Raw genomic sequence first — 18,556 nt, 5'->3', positions numbered from 1 at the left:
CAAAGCTGTGCACTTGACTAATTTAATTTCATAAGATATATCCTTAGAGGGAAATGTAAGGAGAAGAAATAAAGAATGATGATGGGATTACATGAGGTGTATTTTCAGGTTTATCAACTGATGTAATCTTTGTTTTATACCCTTGTGGCACTACTAAAAATTGTGCTGTATGTTTATCTAATCTATAAAATGAGGGTTTAGATATGGACATGCAGTATTTTGTTTCTAGTGTAGCATTTTGAAGAGTTTCATTCAAAAATGAAATATCCACCATTTGAATGATACCCATTCCAAACTGATAGCTAGAAAATAAAAAATCACTATGAAATATATTCAAGTCGTTAGCTATAATAAGACCATTTCTTACATAAGAGTGACAGTGTAGAGAATGTAATCATGTGTGTTTTTTTAAATATTGAACAATAAACATTTCTTTGTACTCCTCTGTCTTGGTCTGACTGTAGAAACTCTGTGGTTTTTATCAGCCAGCCATCACATCTAGGAGTTTAGTGAACCGATATATTTTCATCCCTAGTACTTAAACGGAAGTAAGTTGCACAGAGCAGCACATGATGTATAGTACAGCTTTAGCGTTCCCATTTAACAAATGGCTCTGTGTATCACCGTTGATGTCACATGATAAAGCCGCTTGGTGCAAACTCCGACACTTCATCGCTTGAAATGGATCCTTTTCAAGTGGTAAGTTGGATGAAACACTGCATATTTGCTTTTCATGGTCATGTGCTGCTGGTGAGCAGAGAGTTTGTGGTTTGAGGCTAAGTGCTGAACACAAAGAGCTTGCCAGTGGCAGTGACCACTGGTTACATTGGCATTACCCAGCTTTAAAAATATTGATTCTGGAATTAATTAATTAATTAGTTGGAATTAATACATAGTACAACAAGGTATTGATCTCTTTCCCTTCTCCCTTGGTGACCAAAGTGACCATTTAATACCTATCCTCTTGTTAAGAGTTCAGGGTCCAAACCAGGAGAGAATTCTTATAACAGCATTTGGGATGGGACAGACAGATGTGCTGTCTGTGTATTTTGCTCACTATCCCTGTAGCACACACACACACACACACACACACACACACACACACGCACACACATGCACACACGCACACACACAGGTTACATAGACTGGCAGTACATGTACACGCATAATCACAGAAATCTGGAAAAGGATTATTCTTTTTACTTGAACTTGCAATATTAGATTTGAGGACAGATAATCTGGGAAAATCTAGGTGGGGAAAATGAATAAGTAACACTCTCGCCTCCCTCAAGAAATACCACTGAGGTGCCCTTCAGGAAGCCACTAAACCCCCAGTTGCTCCAGTGTCCACCAGTAGCAGACTGTGGTTGTACTGGGCAGCTCCCAGTGTGAATGTGTGCAACTACATGAAGGTGAAGCACAGGCTGAAAAAGAGTAGTCCCGCTCAGCAAAAGCCCTTCCAGGAGTTTTTTTTTTGTTGTTTGTTAAAATGCGTAGTAACAACTTGAATCCAGCGGCAGTGTGCAGGTAAATTTCACTACATGCAAGCAGAAGCTACAAGGTACAAGGAATAAAGTCCCTCGGGTAAATTCAAGTGTGATAAAACAGGACATTCAGATATTGCAGTAATACAGTAATCTGCGCTCACCCTGGATCCCAATGTAATTCCATTAACACCCTCACACCAGAACCGGTTCTTATGTCCACTGACGGCTTGGACAGCAGACAGCAGCGACTTAAAACTGAAATTGCTTTTCCGTGTCTCCAAACTCCCATTTCCCGTAGTAGAGGTCCAAGTGCGAACACACCCACCAGACGCAGATTCCCTGTTGCATGAGTTTTATCCATGGCTATACTACTTCATAGGTAATTCTTACTTGCCTGTCATTTACCTAGACAGTAAATGGTCAGTGTCTGATCCCATGATTCCAATGATTTATATAATATTTTATTTTATCTTAGTTAGCTTGAGTAATAGTTATGTACACATCAAGTAAAGGTGGGTAGCAGGGTATATCTGACCTCTGACCCCTGATCTCCCTGTGGAGCGAGGCAAGCAAAAAGATGAATTTCCCCATGGTGATAAATAAAGTTTCTCACTATTATTACAGTGAGGTGATAGATGGGTAAGTCCCAGTAGAAAAAGCCCTTACCCAAAGAACTCCATTCATCCAACTCTTGCTGACAATATTTCCATTGAACAGGTTTTTTTGACGGATTGAAATATTGACAGTGAAAAGTATATCAATAGAGTTTCCAGGGTGTTTTACTTTTCGTATTAAGGAGCCTATTAGCTAATGCCAGAGGCAATCACTAACCTTCCTGGCGTTCACCGAAAACACAATTAGGAGAAATGAATAGTACAGTAACAAATCTCACAGTGATGGGACTACAATGTTAAATAATAGTTTAATAGGCTTCAGGACAGAAAAAGAAGAGAAAAAAATGAAGAGCAGGGAGGTGGTGGTGATGTTACTACTAGCGAGGGAAAGTGATCTTAATGAGAGTTGCATGCAGAAAGGGTAAGCAGTGCTCTTCACCTTGCATGCCAAGACCCTGGGCTGCTGAGACGGCTTCATTAAGCCCGCCGGACTATGAGCTGTCACTCTTGAAAATGGGCGAGGCGGCCCAAGGAATGGGAAACAACAACACAGTAATAACGTTGACATTTACAATAGGCGTCGGATATCATATCCAATTTCTCCCTGCATACCCTTAATTCCTTTTTAATTGCTTTTCCGTGTTGGTTCCGGAATAAGGCTGTCTCTCTTCATTTATGAATATGGAGAGATGGGGACACTGGTGTGGGGGGGATGGGTGGTGTGTGTGCGTGAGTGTGTGTGTGTGTGTGTGGAGGGGGGGGGGGGAGTGTGGGGGGGTGATATCAGATGCTAAAGGGGGTGTTGGCTGTAGGAGTCTCTTCCAATATTGACATAATTGGTACCCATTTCAAACAAATCAGATCAATTATATTTAAAAAGAGCTTCTATAAAAAACACTTTATAAACATCTCAAAAACTTCTGAAATCTTTGATGAAAATGACATTCTGAAGAATTAGATGATTATGTTATTGGTGATTAAGTGTCCTGCAGAACACTACTGCGTGAATCTCTTTTATTGGGTTCCAACACTCAAGCTTAAAGGATGGATTATGGCACAAAGAAGCAACAAAAACGAAACCAAATTATTCAGAATGAGGCCGTCGTCAAACTAAGTTAAACTGAACGAAGATAAACTGGTAAACTGAACAATCAGCACAAAATACCTACTCAAAACTTCCTCATTAATGCAAGAAGATACCGATCATCGAGTACTTCTATCGACACGAGAGCGACACAGGACCCACAAGTAAATAAAAAATGGTATAGAAATATCTACTGGACATTTGGACGTGCCCTTGCTCCAGGACCAAATTAAAAAGAAAAAAAAAAACAGTTTTGCTCAGAGTTTTCAAGATTGAGCTGTAAACAACATCAATCAAACATGGATTACAGCCTAGCGGTGAAGCCACACTCAGTTCCATCACACTGCTGACTGACTGGTGGCACAGCCCAATGCACCACATAACTTGGCAACCCCAGAGTTACTTTTATCCAGCAGAGTGTGTGGTGGTTAATCAAAGCCCATCATTTCCATAATTCATGGGTGCCCATCTGTTTGCCACCTACTCCTATGCCCAGTGCAGAATAAACAAATTCAGGAGAGGGGCCAAGGGGCTATTTAATGACAGGTTCAGCCATGGCATGTGCAATTACACACACACACACACACACACACACACACACACACACACACACACACACACACACACACACACACACACACACACACACACCAGAACACACATACACACCCAACATAGTCCAATCAATCTTCTGGTAGAACTATAATTCATTGTAAACACAATCATTTAATCTATCTAAGGTGCAATATTTGCATCATAATTCAGAAAGTGATGTTGACTAATTAGGATTCACAAGCGCAAGACTATTACTCATCCCGATCATACTGTGCCTTGCAAGACTTTCAAATAACTCACCACTGGGTACCATCTTTCATGAAATCTCTGATCTCCATCCAAGCGCTTTCCCCACAAAAGTCTTCTTGTCACACTACGGGGTCATACAGATTTTCTACTGATAAAATCAAACCACTTTGAAGCTGTTGCAGGCCCAGGGATGGCTCAGTGATTGAGTCGGCGGAGATAGAGGAAGAAGCCGACGTAGCTTAGCGAGAAGAGGATTTCTTGTATGAATTAAGGACAAATTTTCACCCATAGAATAGTTCAGCAGAGAGCCACCCAAAGCAGAGCGAAAATCTGGCTCTTCCCATGACTCTTTGTGGCCCTGGGAGTGATAAGATACTGTATTTGACCTATTTTATACAGTTTATTTACATTCGAGAAGTGATTTTTGACATACGTTGCGTATTACACGCGTTAATGATGACATACAATAAATGAGATGTCTACAGGAAGAAGCTAATGACTACACTGGATCTCTAAATGATCAACGTCCAGTCCAATTTAACCCACAGCCCATCATCCATGTTATGTTTTGGCATTTGGCCCTCCATGTTAAATACTTGGGCAGCACCGGTTTAGAAGAATACAGTTTTGAATTGAATATTACTGTAGCATTTTAATGGTTGGAAGCTCGGTTGGTGTCTGCTTGGCGGGAGCTGCTGTCACTATAACTGAAGAGTTTCACTCCCTAATGAGATATACACCATCCACCAAAAAAAAAAGTGATGCCCGCTAAAGAAATGATGGCAAAATATTAAAACAACTGGTGGTATTTGTTAAACAACAGGAGGCAACCTGAGTCTCTGGCTGACAAAAATCAAGCACTTTTACAGGCTGGACGGACATGCAGCATTTTGGAATAGAAATCTTCAGATATTGTGTGGTGTGAGAGGGTCACAGATGTAATCAGAAACCCTCTGACCCAACTGTGGAGCTCGATTAAAGTATTAAAGCTGGAATCCACTGGGGGGAGACTGAAGGACAAATGGAGAACCCCCCCCCCCCCTACCTCCCAATACACCAGGTGTGATAAACAAAGTCCTTAAACTTTGTCAAGTATCAAAAAGTATTCTGTCAAAGTGTTAAAGTTGAAAACAAATCTCAAATTGGTCTTATTTCACCCTCGCAACTCCAGAAACTTTATTCCAATCGATCTGGGTAGTCTGTCGTCCAACACAAAGCCAGTAGCCAGAGAGCTGGGAGTGATTTTGACAGTAACTTGACTTTTGAAGAGCAGGTGAAGAAGGTAGTGCACTTCTACTTCTCGCAATTGAGGAACATAAAAAATGAAGTTGTTTTCATCCTTCATAGATTTAGAGAAGGTCAACCCGTGCTTTTATCTCATCTCGTTCAGAGAACTGCAAAAGTCACCCTCACATCTGCAGCTCGCTTTGAATGCAGCAGCAGCTTTTCCAAACGTGACAGTTTCTATAAGTGGCCGCAAATGTTGTAAATCAGCTTTGTCTGCTGGACCTAATGTCACTAACATTTTCAAATGATAGCACCTGCACTTGACTTGGTGACACCAGTATTTTGATTTCAAGAGTGCAAGACACAGCGATGAATAAAACACTGGCAGTCTGGAGCATTTTGATGGCCATGATCTCTCCTATCTTCTCCCATCTTATCTGTCTTTCTCCACCACTGCATATATTATCTAATAAATATCAAGTGCCATAAAAAATACTCTAAAGAAGTCAGAATCACTATACAGCAGTTTCCAGGTATGTGTTTCTGGTATGTTTTTTATTTATTTATTGATTTTACATTGTCCTTGTATATTTGTTTTCCATATTTTTGATACTTAGTGCCTGAATGATGAGCCAAAGAAAACTATTTGTTACATTTTTGAACGCTGAAAATATAGTAGATGCAACTGCAGATAAACAATAAAAAAAAAGATAATAATCATTGATAATAAATAATAATTGTCTTGTCTCAATGGGGAGTTAATGGAAGCAAGTCAAGGATGTTAGCAGAGCACAAGTCATCTAACCAGCATGAAGTTTACAGTGAAGTGTTCATGTAAACAGTGTGAGGGGAAGCAGTTTCAAGAAGCAGGATTACACCATTAACCTGGTGGCTTTCAAAATGATCAGGAATCAGAAACGCAATGTACATGTTTAACTTTTAAAATAAAGCTAGATCCCAAGTTTAACTTATCAAACAACTGTAAAAACCCTCAAGAGCCAATCTAGATTTTTAACTTGTCATATAACTGGAGACATTTACCATAAGTACTTTCTCCCAATTCTCATCTGGGTAATTCTGCGTCTTGAAACATTCCCCAGCACTACACCCCCTGGTCTGCAAAATCTCAACATTTCTAAAGTAGCTTTCAAAACGACTTGATGGCTGTTTCCATAATGGCTCAATCATGTAATTTGTATATGCACTTTATTGCGAAGCATCATTGGTGGCACAATGGAAACCAATTATTGGCAATATCTCTAAGCAAAATCAGCCACAAAAGATGCAGCCATCACTATTAGTAACCTTGTGTTGTGACAAAAGCTGACAGAGTGTTTCAATGCAACATGGATCTCTTTCAGATCCCCAAACATTGTCTTTTGTCACAATAAATTGTGAAAAGGCAAAGCTAATAGTGTGCAGGTTTGACCATTTTTCCTCTGATTCACACTGGACCCAGCACTTGCTGTAATAAACACTGTAATTCAGTTTTTTCTGAGCGTACATTTAGAAAAAAAAATGAAATCAAACCTCGGATCAATCGTTGCATCCTTGGTAGCTACTAATTGGAATCCAAATAAACGAATCACCCATTATTGCATGCACACAGAGCTGCCTATTGAATGGTGGCATTAAATGAGGTGACTCAGAAAAATCCAACCTGTTCAGCACTGTGCAGATTTCTGATTTCAAAATACTCAGAAAATATTCCATACGCTGTAGTGATATGTAGACATTATTTACAGTTTTTCAGTAAGGCATGCCATTAGTCTAACTTTTCCCCATCAACAGGAGCTGTGGTTCTTGCGTTACAGTGGGTTACAGTCTTCCGTGTCACAGCTGAAGTCGTTGCCATGACGATAATACTGCATACTGAGGGAAAAACTTTCATCCAACAGTCTCTGAGAATAGTTTGCCAACTTGTGATGTGAATTCCTCAAGTTACCTTTGCACCGCAGAGCAAAACAAAGATCCGAGATCCTTCACACTGGGGGGAGGAATTCACCTTCTTATCATACGTTCACAGCTCCGATACCGGCTTCTCCCAATCCAATTAGTGTCAATCTAATCTCAGAAACTCAGAGCAGAATCTCCCTTTTGTCTGTGATGAGAGATTAGCATCACTTAGAAACATGGTGCAAGTACACTAAGAACCAGATCTCAGTCAAATTGTAGCTGCAAAACTATTTTTAGCATTTGTTTTAACCTTAACGGGGAACCAGGTGGTTAAGGTTTACCGCCAATTCAGATAGAGTCTGATAAGTTGTCAATCACAGAAAAGAGCACTAAATTAAGTTCCAGATACTTTCTTTTCCTATGAAATTTTCTGTCATGTTACCCTGTGTGACAAAGCCCACCCATCTGGCACCCAAGACTAAAACAAACTAAAACAACTACTATTTGACTCAGAAGTACGCTGCATGGGCATATGTATCACTCGTATAAAAAAAAAAAAAGGTACATTCATGTAACTGCTATTATGTTTTTGTTGTCACACTAGCTTTGGTTCATATGAGACATCTTTAGTTCAGAGAAATAATTAGTAAACAGACGGCACAGTTACTTCATTAAAATGTTACAAATGAGGGGGAACATAGACAAATGATAGAGCCTGTGGGCATAATACTGCTTCTAGAAGTGTGTGTGTGCATGTGTGTGTGTGTGTGTGTGTGTGTTTGAGTGTGTGTGTGTGTGTGTCTTTCCCTGCTTGAGGAACACAGCGAAACACGTCAAACGCTTGCCCAACATTGTAAGTGGCACCTCAAATGATAAGTTGAAAGTTAAAGTGCTGAATCTATGTTACAAAACAATACACACAGTATTATATGAATTAAGGAAATGAATGAAGACAGGTGTAGTAAATAGAGAACATGGAAGACTCCTATCAGAATAACATATGTTTTGTTGCCCCCTAGTGGTCAGACTGGGGTAAGAAGTCACTGTGGGCAAAGTTTATAATAGAGGCTGGATTTACTCTGCAGGCTCCAAGGCCTCCAGCAACCTCATCACTCTATTCAAATTTCCAAAACTCCTGTGAAAAGGTTGATTTGAAAAAAAAAGAGATTCATGAGTATCCCACAATGCAAATCAAAATGATGTACAGCTGAACCTAGGGCGACATGACAGGCATCTGCAGGAATCAGTTGATTCTGCCAAACTAATGATTTGCTTCTGGAGCCCATTTGAAAAAAAAAGAAAAAAAAAAAAACAGACGTCGAATAGCTAATGAGGCCACTGGAGGGGGCTTTACATCTGTTTTCTTTTTGTTTGTTTCTTCTTGACTCATTTATTATATCTGATGGGTTAAGATTTTTTCATTGCAGTCTAAACATGGAAAATATGTGGGATCTTCTTCTTCCGTTCAAACACCAACACAAAAATTCAAACTCATAGGTGAAAAAAAAAAGATTTGAGCCATTGTTCAGTTATATTGACATCAGTAACTGTGACTATGAATCACCTGAAATGGTGATTTGTCAAATATTACATTTAAATGGTGCATAGTGTACAGTAGCTACCTTGTGTTTTGTTGTGACACTGAAATATAGACATATTGACCTCTGGCTTTAAATTAGCAACACCAGAGTAAGGCAATCAGATATGGCTATGGTTATAGCATAGGTGTGGTGCGGGTCTGTGTTAGTGCCTGTACTCATGTATGCATGTGTGTATATAGGTGTCCAAACCTTCCATCCTGATAACTTATGTCTGTGCAAAACAGTGCAGAACTAACAACTAACCTGCAGTGTTTGCCTCAAACCTCCTCAGTCATCAGAAACACATCAAAGTTTCCCACACAAGGCTAAAATCAAAATCAAAAGCAGCCTTTGTAGACTAAAGGACCGGAGTGTTCGCTCACCCTCTGTCCTACATACAGCAGATTTAAAACGTAATTTTGCGCATGTGTGTGTATTGACATCAGTTTGACTTTCAGTCCTAGTATGATGGAAGACAAGCCAATGCAGGATTTATGAGCACAGAGGGAAAGATGTAAAACAGATGTAGGCTTTCTGGTCAAAGTTTTCTTTTGTTGTTGTGACACTCTCGATCCTCCACAGGAATAATTTGTTTTTTTGCCTGCGTCCCCCTTTTCAGCAGTTTGGACACTTGGGCTCATGGGGGGACCGATTCTACGGCCTTCCGGCTACAGGGACGAGTCCTGGTAATCGCCAGGCCGCCCTGCCGCCCAAATAACGGCTCCTAGACAGTTTAGGGTCAAACATAGATGCCTTCGGGGTTGAGGCTGGAGGAGACGGCGTTCTGAAGAGTCCGGAGGTCGCTGGGTAAGAGGCGTGAAGAGCCGAGTCGCTTCAGAGAGCCAGACTCCACTTCTGTAGCAAGAGGGGTGGGAAAAAAGAGAAACAGGCTGTTAATTGATTAGCCAGCCATAACATGGGGGGGGATACTACTGAATTTAAGAATCCTCTGTGTTTTTCCTATGATCCAGGTCCTAGATTATAGGAATAACAGAGGATTCTTAGGATTCTAGGACAATCTTTCTAGGACAATCAACAATTAAAGAGTCCTTTTCTTACTTCTTCTTTCTTCTTACTATACAATAATTTGGGTCACTATCATTTATAATCCAGCCACACTGCATTTCTTATAAATGTGTGCTATTAAAAGAGAAAGTGCCACTTTTTTCAAATGGTGGATATCAAACCTGAGATATCATCAGGTGTAAAGTCTGGAGCTGCAGCACAGCAAGATGATAAAGGTGACAGGAAAAGATTTTTCTGAAGATAGCGATATTTTTCCTGTTTCAGAACTTAAAACACTACCATAGAATAAAGTTTGTGTCCACCAAATAGCTCTTCCCTCATAGTCATATCTTCAAAATGAGACTCTACTAGTGATGAATGAATTAAAACTACTCCACTTGGTAAATTTAGTGTTCTTTAGGGCACTCTACCAAATAATGGTCTTGTGACAGTCTTGCAGTATTTTCATGACTTCTAGTCATCTGCTCCAAGCAGTGGGGTTGTTATGTTAAGCAGTTACAGCACAACAGCCTTCAGGTCCAACAGCTGAAGTCCAACCTGTCATGCTCAGTATGACCACAGGGTGGCACTGCGTCCATATTTATACTACAAAAACATGCATGTCAATTTCCTAACTTACATGTCTTCAATTGAATTTCTTACCAAGGTGATGATATTGTGACAAGTCTCTAGTGTGTGTGTGTGTGTGTGTGTGTGTGTGTGTGTGTCTACCATTGTTATTCTCCTCAGCGGGCTGGGCAGGCAGCACGGTGACCTTGGTACCAGTCTGCTGAATGAACTGCTGGAGGTTGACCTGTCGCAGCTCCTTTGTCAGCTGCTCCAGCTCCTGCTCCTTCTCCTGTGGGGGGAAAAACACCATGAGAACCAAACGGGGGCTTCGCCTAAGACTGACGTAATGTAAAGCAGGTGTGCAAGTTGAGTAATGTGAGTGTGTGAAATATTACGACCACCTTCACAATATTGAGTGCAGAATCAGATACAGAATTACTTGAACCGCCGAGTACAATGAATGTACTGGAATTTGTCTTGCTGATATTGATGCAGAAACATATTGACAACATATACTGAATGTCCAAAATATTAGTGACACTTCCTCTTTTCATGTACACTGATGAGGTGAATCCAGGTAAAAGCCATTATCCCTTATTGATTTCACTTATTAAATCTGTACCAATCACAAAGGAGGAGATGTAGATAAAGAGAAGCAGACGAGTTAGAGAAGGATTTTTAAGCTTTGAGACAACTAAGATGTGGATTGTGCAAAAAGGGGCTGCAGCTCAATATCAAGGAGATGTTCCTAATATTTCAGACATTCAGTGTAGAGTTACACAGTACATACTCACACACAGGGACAACAGTGCAAGCCTTTTGAAGGACAGTCCCCTGTTTTACACAATCCATGTCTCATTTCTTTCAGGCTTCAAAATCTTTATTTTTTTAACCTCCACTCCCCTCCATTTCATCTACATCTTCCCTTTGCGACTGAGGTGGATTTAATAGGTGAAATCCACAAGGGACTCCAGTCAAGACGGGTAAAGAGGAATTTTTTGGGCTGAGATGAGTTCATTCCCAGAAGGTTACGCAACTGAAGCCAAGGGGTTGTGGACTTACTCAGGCCCCTCTCTAATCAGCCAAAGAATGCTGTATTACCCTCCTCCCTTCCCCTTCTCATTACCTCACACTTCCCACACCCTGCTGGACCTGGCCTGTACATATAGCAGTTCAATCCATACTGGGATATAAGAAGCCAAGGATACAGCATACATCCCTGGAAGCCAGAGATGAAACTTTGCTTCACTGCCCAGAACTAAATGAGCTTAGATTTCTGTGGGTTCACCTGCGTTCAGAGGACCTTTCAGATAGCAAGCGTTAAAGTCTTCACACCCCATGGAGCCAAACCTATCTGACTTGTTTAATGAGAATTAAAAAAAAATATTTCTGAAATCAAACTTCACCATCTTCCACATGGAATGATCTTCCTGTGGAGTAACATGCTGTAATTGGAACAGCCATTTTTTTTAAGCAAAATGCCAAAGGGAATCTTATAATTATTAGGTTTTTGCCCCATTCTGTCTGTTTGTCTGTTTGGCTGTCAGCTGGATATCTCAAAAAGTTATGAATAGATTTGTACAAAATTTTGTAGAAAGATTGGTCATGGGACAAGGAAGAACTGATTTACTTTTCACACCAACTGGCCAAAGGGGGGTGTGGTAGTGGGCATGGTTTCGCATAAAAAGGCATATAACTTCCGAACAGATTGAATTAATACCACAAAACTTTGTGTGCCTATCAGCAGACATTACTGGCCCAATCATACAGCATGGGGGCACTGGAGAGATCATTTCCACTTAACCGCTCTGCTAATTTTTCCAAAATTTGTTCCAGTGGTAGAGGGGCAGCACTAATGGCCACTGAACAGGATATAGAGCTGATTGGTCATGTGGTGTTGTGATAATCAGATACAATTCTTAAAAGTGTCTAGAATTTGAACAGGCAGACCCATTTCAGGTCCAGTCATGAAAATGTGTTGCTGGTAATGGGGCATGGAAGAAATTATGGTGAAAATCCAACATGTGGAACTGGCGTATCTTGACAATTGCAGACTGCTGGCAGAGGTATGCACTCTACTGCCATCAAGTTCCTTATAAAGTTCTGAGTTTGGAAAACAAAATTAAATACAAACAGTAAAATATGAACTGGACCTGTAGTCTCTTGCTGGACTGTCCAAGCGAGCGGTCCAACGCCCGGCAGCTGCTCTCCAGCCGCACCGTGTGTTGGCTGTGCATCTCCAACTCTGTCCTCACTTTGCCCAGCTGGACTCGCACCTGAAACACACAGGAGGTGAAAGCCAACGCTCATGCAAATAACCTTCAAGAATATTAACAGCAAACAAAATGTCAGCCACACAGATGATGTGAAAGACAACACAGTGTTATGTGTCATACTCATCTCTGGTTAGGATGGGGGTTTCTAAACTTGGTCATGTTTAAGATCCCTTATTAGATTTACATTGGGCTAATGTCTCTCAACTGATCAGATTTGCCCCAGATATCCCCATCCAAGAAGATATTTGCTGTTAGATATGATTTAGCTGAGAATCGCACAACTGTTTACACTGTAGCTGGGGAGACTGAGAGCGCTTCTATTCTAGTGTATGAAATAATACTAAAATTAATCAGTTTGTCAATTTCTGGGGCCACACAGAACCGCTAACGCATCCCTGAGGGGTTTCAAATGCCATTTTGGGAACCACAGGTTTATTAGACTGAACAGACACTTAATAATTCAGAATCTGGTCAGTGCTTGTGGTTGACTGGTGATTGGATTTGAATGATGATTGGATTACATTTCTGAAAAGCAAGCTAAGATCTATGCATATGCATTATCTAGAGCTGCATGCACCCCTGAAATAGGGTTGTATTGTGAATGGAGGTGGCTCTTTACAAAGCTACATGTGTGGTCACACATACATACACATGCTCACACACACTCTCTCCCTCTCTGCATTGTTGTTTTGTTCATTTTTCTGTTCTGTGTTGTGCTTATATTAGTTATTTTGAGCTTGGTTAACACTTTATAATTGTTATTACTAAAACATCTTTGCTTACCTTCTTTATTGTTCTAAGTGTGTGTTTAAAGTGACATGTCTGTGTAAAATGTGCTTTAAATAAATTTGATTTCGTTGATTTGAGTTGATTTAATTGATTCTGTGTGGGACAAACTCTGGAAAGTAAACTCATTCAAGTTAAAATGTTAACATTTGCATAACTGAGATAATCTTCATCCATAGAGAACTGGATGAGATCTTTGTAAATCAACAACAATACATTCATGTCTGTTTGCATGCTATGGTTTGTGTTTTGGTAACCAAGGTGGGATAAGGTGTCAGGACGGGGTCGTACCTCCTCCTCATTGGCCTGCTGGTTGAGCTCTGCCTCTTGCTGCAGCCGCTCCTGCTCCAGCCCCGCCTCCATACTCTATAGAACAGATAATAAGAGTAACACGCTGTCCTATGAGCAAACACACACTCTGCATGCTCATAATGCCATGGGTTTGAAACGGGCTTATGTGTGACATTTGTTGCATTGTCTCTCTCATTTTTCAGAATATACCTGTGGATTAATTTCCATTTGATACAATCTAAGAAAGCGGAACTGCAATGAAAACGATCTCCACAGAAAGAAAATGAGAACACCACAGCCCTACAAAGGCAAACAGCAGTAATTATTGTTTGTGTGTTTTAAAAGGTCAAGGGTCATGACTATGGTTTATATTTCATATGCACCAAAATGTTGCCCATAAATGCTATATAATGACATTCAATCTATCTCTGTACCAACAATACTTAAGTTGCGGCAGGAAATAAACTTGGTAATCATGTAACCAAGATGTACAGGCAGATTGCATGGGAAATAAAAAGGGTTCTAATATACACTACCAGTCAAAAGTACTGGTAGTGTATTGCATGTATAAGTACTATGTTTTTCATTATCTTAAAGCCATTTTGATTTAAAGGCTTATGCTTAAATGCTTGAAATTTGTTTCTTAGACAAATATAAATAGTGAAGTTGATGCCTATGTATGAATTTCTTTCCAAAGCCTTTGCGTTTCCATCAAGGCAAAGGGCGGCTACTTTAAAGAATCTAAAATATATCAATTTGTGCTATTTCATAGTTTTGATGGCTATACTATTATTCTAAAATGTGGAAAACATTAAAAATAAACAAAAATGTGTGTGTCCAAACTTTTGACTGGTAGTGTATATACATGCTGTCTATATATGAACCCAACCAGCTAGCGTCCAGGGGAGTGAGGTCCTGGGTCACCCGGTGCTCACCTGTATGCGGGTGAGGTACTCCACCAGTTTGGCCTCACAGTCCCGTATGCGGCTCTGCAGCTCCGCTAGCTGCTGCCGAAGCTGCCGCTCGCTCTCCTGCTCGATCTGCAGCTCGTTCTGCCAGAATTCCTCCTCCTCCACCTCGGCCTCGTTCCTCCTCACCTGCTGCTCCAGAAGCAGCAGCTCCTCCTCCAGGTTTCCTCCCTGGTGAATGGAAATTGAATAGACTTGAAATCTTTATTGCCCCAAAGAGAACATAAAATACTAATAAAAAAGCAATAGCAATTATAAATAGTAAATAGTAAGATGTAGACAGTGACATAGAGCTTGAAATACATCAGAGGACATAATAAGGGTTCTGAAAATGCAATTTATGTAGGAGGGAAGGGTGCAGGTTCAGCTTTATCAGATGAGTAATAGAGCAAAAATGCAATAAAGATTCAATAAAGTACTGAGAGCTTGAATCCAGTGTGCAGATATATCTTTCCATTAGTGCTTCTACCCAGCACCTGGGCTGCCCAGGCTGGATACGCACACTACTCCTCTTCTTGTAAATAAAGTCGCCCTGGCAGCTGTGGTGTTACTGACCTCGCTGGCCTCGCCGGCGGCCTCCTCCCAGTCTCGCAGCTCGGCCTCGCAGCCCAGCAGGCGGCTCTCCAGGGCCTGCAGTTTGTCCTTCTGCAGCTGCACCAGCCGGCTCAGCTCTCTGGCCGGACTCCCGGGGACAGACGCGAGTCCGCCACCTCCGACCCTGGTCAGGCTCAGATTCACACCGCGCTGCTGTGCCTGCTTGGCTGGGTGATGAATGGATGGATGGATGGATGGAGGGAAAGAGAGAGATATATACAGTAAAAGCAGGCACTCGTACAGAAATGTCAACTTGCAGAAATGGAGATAAACATAAATCCATATACAGTATGTCCACAACTAATGACAACAAGCACTGTTAACCACTGTAATAAGATATTTCGATGGTTATGGTTCCTGGTGGGAGGCATCTCCTTACTATAAATAAAGACTAAATAAAGAAAAAAGATTAAAGTTCCAAACACATTAGTGTCGTTTTTATGCTTCAGGGTGGTGATGCACAAGGCAAATATTTCACAACGTATAAGATCAGCAATCAGCAAAAAGAAACAAACTAAGACCCAAGGTCAAAAAGCAATTAAGATGTTCCCTGACAACAATAAGCTGACATATAATCTCTGCAACAATAACAAAACAACTCCTTGGGCTATGTTGCCTATCAGCATTGACAAAAAAATTCCCCTGTGCATCACAGTCTTTTTCTTCCATACATAAATCATCTCAGAACCCAAATTTAGTACATTCAGTCCCCTCCTGGGACCCAGGCTACATACTAGATACTCCAAGTCTTATGTGGGGATCCACTGGAAACATGACAGTGACTTATAGCTGAAGAAACACGGGACCTAAATACGCTACCTTCTGCATCACGGCTTCTCCCAAATATGTCCCGGAGACCCTTGGCCCCTCCGGTGAAGGTCAGAGACTTGCGCTTGGGTTCCCTGCGTTTGAGCGAGCGGTCTGCCACCGAGGGGCGGAGCTTGGCCAGGGGGGGGAGGCTCTGCCGGTAGAAGCCGCGCTCCGGACCGCGGGCCTGACCGTCGGACGTGGGCCGCTCACTGACCGACGGGCCGGTTCGCTGGAGGATGAGCTGAACGTCGCTGGCATACTGACCCCACTTGTTGAGGGACACCACGGGGTTTTCATGCGGAGCCAGGTGACGTTCTGTGTCCCGCCATTTCTCGATTAAAGTGTATCTGCCGGTGCGTCCTGAGACAAAAGAAAAGAAAATTAGATTCATGAAGTGTTCAGTTGCACAAATTGCTTGACTAATGACTGCTCATTTACAGCTAAATGGTTAGATCATGGCATTCACACTAGGGGGAGGAAGGCATCGCCCGAAATGTGCGTGTGTTTCAGTGGACTGTTCCTTCAAAAATTATAATAAAAATATAAATTGTAAGAAGAGAACTGTGAGTTCTCACCCTACATACAGTATGTATCGCCTTTATACACTAGGGGGGATCCATATAGAAATATATGCCCTCATGGTGTAAACGCCCAGTGGACCTTCTGATATGAACTGATATGCTGTAAATAAAGATGTCATCTTGGTCAAATTGCCTACTTAAAAAACAGCTAGAAAGTAAAAAGTTCAGTAGTAAAGAGCATGAAAGGTTCCCTACAGCAGATTCATTAAATGCATTCACAACTCTCCCACGCTTGTGCACCGTAGGTAGATTCAAAGAGATGTACCAATGTGTTCAGTGAAAGAACTTTACAGCGGGAAAATTCAGCTCAACAAAAAGGGATAGTGTTATAAAAAGGGAGGTTTAAAGGTTCAAGCCTGTGTGTGTGTCTGTATATGTGTGTGTGTGTGTGTGTGTGTGTGTGTGTGTGTGTGTGTGTGTGCGCGTGTGTGTGTGTGTGTGTGTGTGTGTGTGTGAGCATGCCTGCGTGCATGTCTGTACACATACAGATAAGAGCAGAACACCCCCCTTCTTGCACAGTAAGTGCCCTCATAAAAGAAGCACATTCATCACTATGGCTTGAGCTTGCAGCCATTCACATCAAAGTGCCCCGGCCCGGACAAAAGGCATGGGGAGCACAAAAGACAGTGAACGCCATAATTCCTGCTCGACTGTCACTGTGACAGACACATGCATTTTAACTCTCCAAGAAATCTATCTAGAGCTAGTGTGCGATCCCTGTAGAAAAAGGCAAGTGATAAATCTGTCCATTTTAAAAGGGGAACATAACTCAATTTAAGAATTCTTATATGTTATTCTTATGGTTTTGGATGGTCCAGTCGCCATTTGTGAATGTGCACAAAGCCTTCCCAAAACCAGAGATAAGAAAACCTAAACTTCATGTCATCAGGTATAAAGTCTGGAGTTGCTCCATACAGAATGAATGGGAGACTGATGTTTTGGATCCACAGAATGTTTATTTTATTTTCTATGCAGAAGCTCCATACATTATGCCTGATGACATCTCAAGTCTGACTCCTTAATTTCCCACTTTCTAGGTTTGGGAGAGTGTTGTTCATGTTCACAAATATTGTCTGGACTATTCTGTACCACAGGAATAACATGCAGCATTTCTGAAGTTGACTGTTCCCTATTAAACCTAAATTCATATAAGGGAGAGCATAATGGAAAGCCAGTCACAAAATAATTTCCTCTATCTGTGACACATTTGTTGTGAATGGCAGACAGGTAAAGGGTTTGAATTATGCTTCAACCAACCACACAAAAGAACAAAAAATGTGAATATGGAATAAAATATATACATATCCAAAGACTAACAGAAGCAAGGTGCCAACCCATTTCTTTGTCCAGAGCATGTCAGTGAAGCAAAAGTCTATTGTGTGACTCACCTTGTTTTGCGCAGCTCATTTATGGTGAAAATCTCTACTTGTGCCCTGTAGTCACTTTTCATTTCAATGCAATCTATCATCTCCAGTTCGTCTGACAAGCCGCCTTGCCAACACTGGACATGGCCAACAGCACAGAATCCCCACAGGAGGGATTAATAATAGACAAAACATCATTTACACCAGGAGCTGTTAAAGTTTTTCAGCCCGGGAGCCAGGTGGAGTGAATTTTATCTTGCGCTCTTTATTCAACAATTCTGTGCTGGTCTTTGTCATTCACATTTGGATTATCCACCTCTTTGTACAGACGCTTATATGCATTTATGTTTGGGATTTGGGTTGTGAATTCCCCAACATAAAAACTAACAATGACACATAATTGCCACTCACATTCTTCTCGGTTATTCTGTGGATCTTTCACCTGTGCAGGAAAAGAGCTCAGCACATTGTTGCTCATACACTGTGGTGAGTAAGCAGTGCACTTACCAATGGCTTGTGCCAGAGCGATGACCACCTCCTGGCATGTGGTGAACTCTGTGACCCCGCACACGATCCGCTGCACTCCGTCCACCCACACTTTCAGCTCCATGGCCTTCAT

At 41.3% G+C, this 18,556-nt stretch overlaps 1 protein-coding gene across 4 annotated transcripts; it reads right to left on the bottom strand.

Annotated features, from left to right (window-relative positions):
• Positions 1-9,431: 9,431 nt before the first annotated feature.
• On the bottom strand, positions 9,432-18,556 carry rassf8b (Ras association domain family member 8b). Of its 4 annotated transcripts, none has more exons than XM_071526190.1 (8): positions 18,445-18,556; positions 16,002-16,352; positions 15,126-15,349; positions 14,556-14,744; positions 13,621-13,695; positions 12,421-12,543; positions 10,430-10,556; positions 9,432-9,547 (listed from the first exon to the last, which is right to left on the bottom strand). In XM_071526190.1, exons 1-8 carry the CDS (start codon positions 18,554-18,556, stop codon positions 9,432-9,434), a joined length of 1,317 nt encoding a protein of 438 aa, XP_071382291.1. The 4 variants fall into 4 exon arrangements, with proteins under 4 accessions (XP_071382291.1, XP_071382292.1, XP_071382293.1 ...); XM_071526191.1 differs by having other exon boundaries at positions 14,556-14,755; positions 15,140-15,349; XM_071526192.1 differs by having other exon boundaries at positions 14,556-14,759; positions 15,153-15,349.

The sequence above is a fragment of the Centroberyx affinis genome, unplaced genomic scaffold, assembly GCF_046629955.1.
Source record: "Centroberyx affinis isolate AG114_WGS23_722 - 3 ecotype Tasmania unplaced genomic scaffold, CSIRO-AGI_Caff_v1 ptg001393l_1, whole genome shotgun sequence".
Taxonomy (NCBI): Eukaryota; Metazoa; Chordata; class Actinopteri; order Beryciformes; family Berycidae; genus Centroberyx; species Centroberyx affinis.
Note: the sequence above shows the minus strand (reverse complement) of the source record. Positions and strands in the feature narration are given on the sequence as shown.

Bases quoted from the DNA above. Each gene is read 5' to 3' on its own strand.
- rassf8b (XM_071526190.1), bottom strand. From the start codon at position 18,556: ATGAAGGCCATGGAGCTGAAAGTGTGGGTGGACGGAGTGCAGCGGATC. The intron at 15,350-16,001 runs GTAGCGTATTTA...TTCATCACCCAG, and splicing joins GAGAAGCCGTGATGCAGAAG to CCAAGCAGGCACAGCAGCGC. The intron at 13,696-14,555 runs GTGAGCACCGGG...TCTGTTCTATAG, and splicing joins AGTACCTCACCCGCATACAG to AGTATGGAGGCGGGGCTGGA.